A 4,961-nucleotide genomic window follows, 5' to 3' on the forward strand; every position below is an offset into this window, starting at 1 on the left:
AGCTCATATATGTCATCCTCTATCTCATAATTATATAACACATATGAGCATATATAAGTTATCGATATGTCCCCGTTGCAACGCACGGGCACTGACCTATAAGAAGATAAGAGAATAATTTTAGGGGTCTTTTAGAGGTGCTCACATTTTCTTAAAAAACCAATAAAATGTATGCACTGAAATTTTCGATAAAACATATTAGTGGCACAAAAAAGTATAGAAATAATTAAACATGATAAACTACATATACAAGGAAAACACGAAGGAAAAAAAAGAGAGGCAACAGAGGCATGTTGCTTCCCCACTTGGCCTATATGGGCTGGCTCTGATATGATATCCTGATGCGCAAATTTCTCCAATACATCTCCATCTCACTACTTCACTTTCACTCTCTCCTGTAGTCCTGTGGCTTCTTTCGTGGCGGCGCCGTCCTCCTCGTCGGGCTCTTCCCGCCGACGAGCATCCACCTGGTACGCCCTTCTTTCTCTTCCCGGTGTGCGAACGGAGTACCACAAAACCTAATGCGAGCTATTTGTATCCAGATCTTATGTCGGTTGGGTCTTATCATCTGACTCAGTTATATGTTTACACACACTAAATTCAATTTGTTTTGAAAAAAAAATCATACGAACCTGTTCGCTGCAGTGCAGGCACTACAGCAGCAGCCGCTGTTTTCTACAGTAACCTGTGAGGCGGAACTACACTGTAGTTTTTTCGGGGGGCTCCGGATTGCTGTTCGAAAGCGGCAGCAGCCGGCACGATAGTAATCGAGAGCAGGTGTATTTCCTGTACTGCCCCCCCCCCCCCCCCCCCCCCCCCCCGCATGTTTGCTTATCATAGATATGAAGTTCCTAGTCGCCGTCAGTTTGTCTCCAGCGATTGTTGTGTTCTTGTTTACTCATATTTTACTGCCGGGTACCTTTATCTCCTGTACTCTGTGATAAAAATGTTCAAAACAACATGAGCAAAGTCGCACAAACTGTATTCTGCAAGTATGTAATGCTTGCGTCAGATTGTGGCTGGAAACTGCACAGGTAGCATAACTGAAAAAAAAAATTTAAAACTAAATTTTACAATTGACTTGGCATGTGGCAAGTTGGTCTTCGTGCTTGTTGGTAACTAATACCATTAAATGCTGCTGATGACATATAAATCGATCCAGGTTACTTCGTGGCAGAGGCACCATGCCTCGTGGTGACAACCCGCACTCAGTTTCAGAGAATACGGCAGCACTGAGGGAATCACCAAAACAGCCCAAGAATGTTGTTAATGAGCAACCCACAACTTCTCCTTTTCCTGAAAACAAAGTTGCTGCTACAGTTGGCATAAAGCGACCACAGCCTTATGGCCCCTTGAGTCCGACCAATCATCACACGCTGGGCAATCCAGGGGCAAATGGCCATCTTGTGTATGTGCGAAGGAGGCTTGAAACTGATCAGAGCAAAGGGGTTACTGCTACCCACGGAGAAAGTGCCAGTTCTACAAGCTTGAAGAAAGCTTGTGCAGGCAGCTTGCAGTCACAGGGACGAATTCTGAAGCATCAAAACAATGCAACTCACACCCAGTGTGCTCCCCGATTTGCATCTCCAGCTGCTGCTACATCCTCCCCTGCTTTGCAACCTGCAGTTTTGTCTCCTCACTGTTCTTTTGGGAAGCAATCTCCAGGAAAGGTTGCTGCCCAGCCAGCTAATGATGTGACTACTAGTCTGCCACATGCTAGCAATGTGGTCTCCTCTGCTTCAGTGCTTCAAAGCTCTGTATCTGCTAACTTAGCACCAAGCAGTGTTTCGGCTGCTAACACAGCATCTCGCGCTGCTATATCTGCTACTAATTTAGCATCTTGCAGTGCTCTGGGTACCAATGCATCATCTAATGATGCTACTACTACTTTAGCATCTAATCAAGCTCATGAGCCAAGATCGAGCAATCAGGATCGGAGTGAAAGATTCCTTCGTCTGCAGGAATTCTTGAGACATAATGAGCAATCTGACCAGGAAGAATATGTACATAGTAAGCTACTATTTCATCTTAGTTCAATGCAATTTACTGCAATCGTGCCACACAAATCTTTTGTTGATCTTATACAAAAAACGGTGTCCTTTGACTGAACTGTAGAGCTCCGGTCATTGTCACCCGTTGGACGTAGTAAGCATGCCTTTGAGTTGGAGAAACGGGCAGCCAATCTATTGATCGAGGAAGGTTAATACTTTTAGCATGACTCTTGCATCTCCAAAGTTTTATTTCATTACTATCACCTTGGCTCTAGCATTGGCAATTGTGCCCTGATGATGATTACTTCCTTGCGCTTTAGGGAAGGAATTGCAGAAGATGAAATTTCTGAATGTGCTGGGCAAACTTGTCCCCCCCATCACTTCCGAATCAGCCCCCTTCTGTCATGCATCAGCCGTCGTTCACTGCCCATCGATGAGAAGAGTTTAAGATTGAGTTACGATGCTCCATGACAGGCGTTCAGTGTTGCGTTATCTGTGAGAACTGAGAACATGCCTGTATGCCCACCCGGATGAGTGAGAGTAGAGTTGGCTGACATGATATCATGTTGTAAGCATTGTTATGGTTCATATTTCCGCCTATTCGCAGTGCCGGAAACCTGATGCAGCACTGAACTGTAAGGTTTGTGCAGCTCCTTCTCAGGTCATCATGTCTTTGTGCAGCTCCTTCTCAGGTCATCATGCTACGTGTGCGGCAGTGAACCCACCAAAGTCTAACTAACCATGGCAGGCTCAGAAGTCAGAAGGGTGTGGCCCAAAACAGTCAAGTGTGACTCTTCAGTTTCCAGCCCAAAACAGTTTAGAGTCTAGACATTCAGCCCCACCCTACGCTGGGATTTCTAATTGGTTCTACTATTTAGCCCTCTTGTATAGCTTCTGGATCCGCTGCTGCTGGTTCGTGTTGTACCATGAAATTATAGTATTGAGAACTACGTTACAACGGATCACCAGATCCGCTCCCTTCCCTCCCGTCAGCAGTAGAGGCGCAAGAAGCTGTAGAGAACACGTCTCCCTTCCCATAAGCACGACAGAGAAAATACACGAGACACAAGATATAGGGTTGGGTCTCTGGCCTCTTTCCTTATATAGAGATGTGAGACCCCTCAGGGGCAAAGTCGGTATTTACCCACATAACCCTAATTAGGGTTACTTAACACCCCCTTGGGCGAATATCGCGACCAACATATGACTCTTTAAAACTCCCAAAAATCCAGTGGGAAAAATATGGAGAAAGAGTACATGGTGACGCAAATTGCATTTGCACTTTGTTGCCTCATTAAAAACCTTATGTGAGAAACTTTAGAAAAACTCACTAAGGAAAAAAGAGTACAACAAATGTCATCAAAACAAATTTCGATCTTCTGGATCAGGATTCCATCAAATCTTCTACAAGGGCTAAATTTAGAAATGTGCTCCCCCTGATCCTTGGAAAAACGTATCAATATGGCACAACATCTTCTTCTGGAAGTATACGCACATAGAGATTTAGCAAACGGATTGCATACTGTTGCAAGGATTATTTCAGGAACTTCACCTCTACTCACTTCTAGGATATACGAGGTAAGTACACGTATCAACATAAACAAGCCACTTTGACTGATGGTGTTCGATCGACTGGATCTTTATTGTCGGCGTTTCGAGACCGGGGGGTCCCTGTGCTGACGAGTGAAATATCGTCGCGTGCCCCAGCCCAGATGGGTCGGCGCGAGACGGAGCGCGAAGGGGGGAAGAAAAGGCAGCCGGAGCGAGAGAGAGAGGTGGAAATCCCGTGGCCTTCGTGTTTGTCCCGCGCCCAGGTCGGGTGCGCTTGCAGTAGGGGGTTACAAGCGTCCACGCGGGAGAGGGAGCGAGCGGCCTCACACGAGCGCCTGTCCCGTCCTCCTCTCCGCGCGGCCAACCCTCTGTAAGAGGGCCCTGGTCCTTCCTTTTATAGGCGTAAGGAGAGGATCCAGGTGTACAATGGGGGGTGTAGCAGAGTGCTAATGTGTCTAGCGAGGGAGAGCTAGCGCCCTAAGTACATGCCATCGTGGCAGCCAGAGAGGTTTTGGCACCCGGTTCGTGTGGTGTCGTGGCCGTCGGAGGAGCGCTGGAGCCTGGCGGAAGGACAGCTGTCGGGGCTATCGAGTCCTTGCTGACGTCCTCTTGCTCCAGTAAGGGGGCTGAGAGCCGCCGTCGTCATAGAGCGTGCGGGGTGCCATCATTACTTGTCTGGCGGAGCGAGCCAGATGGGACGCCGGTCTTGTTCCCCGTAGCCTGAGTCAGCTTGGGGTAGGGTAATGATGGCGCCTCCTGTTGACGTGGTCTGTCCGCGCCCTAGGTTGGGCGATGTGGAGGCTCCTCCGAGGTCGAGGTCGAGTCTGTCTTCCGTGGCCGAGGTCGAGTCCGAGCCCCTGGGTCGGGCGAGGCGGAGACTGTCGGCTGAAGCCAGGGCTGAGTCCGAGCCCTGGGGTCGGGCGAAGCGGAGTTCGTCGTCTTCCGGGGCTGAGCCCGAGTCCGAGCCCTAGGGTCGGGCGGATCGGAGTTCGTCGTCTTCTGGGGCTGAGCCCAAGTCGGAGCCCTGGGGTCGGGCGGAGCGGAGTTCGCCGTCTTCCGGGGCTGAGCCCAAGTCCGAGCCCTGGGGTCGGGCGGATCGGAGTTCGCCGTCTTCCGGGGCTGAGCCCAAGTCCGAGCCCTGGGTCGGGCGGAGCGGAGTTTCCTATGGTGCCTGAGGCCGGGCCTGACTGCCTGTCAGCCTCACTCTGTCGAGTGGCACAGCAGTCGGAGCAGCGCAGGCGGCGCTGTCCTTCTGTCAGGCCGGTCAGTGGAGCGGCGAAGTGACTGTGGTCACTTCGGCTCTGTCGACTGGAGGACACGCGTCAGGATAAAGGTGTCAGTCCACCTTTGCATTGAATGCCCCTGCGATTTGGTCGGTTGGCGTGGCGATTTGGCCAGGGTTGCTTCTTGGCGAAGACT

General features: G+C 50.0%; 1 protein-coding gene across 3 annotated transcripts; it reads left to right on the forward strand.

The window, feature by feature from the left end:
- The first annotated feature begins 276 nt into the window (after positions 1–276).
- Positions 277–2,656, forward strand: LOC100278236 (uncharacterized). 3 transcript variants are annotated; one of them, XM_035964714.1, is made up of 5 exons: positions 277–470; positions 646–777; positions 1,163–2,010; positions 2,116–2,199; positions 2,312–2,656. In XM_035964714.1, exons 3-5 carry the CDS (start codon positions 1,185–1,187, stop codon positions 2,437–2,439), a joined length of 1,038 nt encoding a protein of 345 aa, XP_035820607.1. In that variant the 5' UTR covers positions 277–470; positions 646–777; positions 1,163–1,184; the 3' UTR covers positions 2,440–2,656. The 3 variants fall into 3 exon arrangements, with proteins under 3 accessions (XP_035820607.1, XP_035820608.1, NP_001354283.1); XM_035964715.1 differs by having other exon boundaries at positions 651–777; NM_001367354.1 differs by lacking the exon at positions 646–777 and having other exon boundaries at positions 373–470.
- The last annotated feature ends 2,305 nt before the right edge of the window (positions 2,657–4,961 follow it).

This window comes from Zea mays, chromosome 2 (assembly GCF_902167145.1).
Source record: "Zea mays cultivar B73 chromosome 2, Zm-B73-REFERENCE-NAM-5.0, whole genome shotgun sequence".
Taxonomy (NCBI): Eukaryota; Viridiplantae; Streptophyta; class Magnoliopsida; order Poales; family Poaceae; genus Zea; species Zea mays.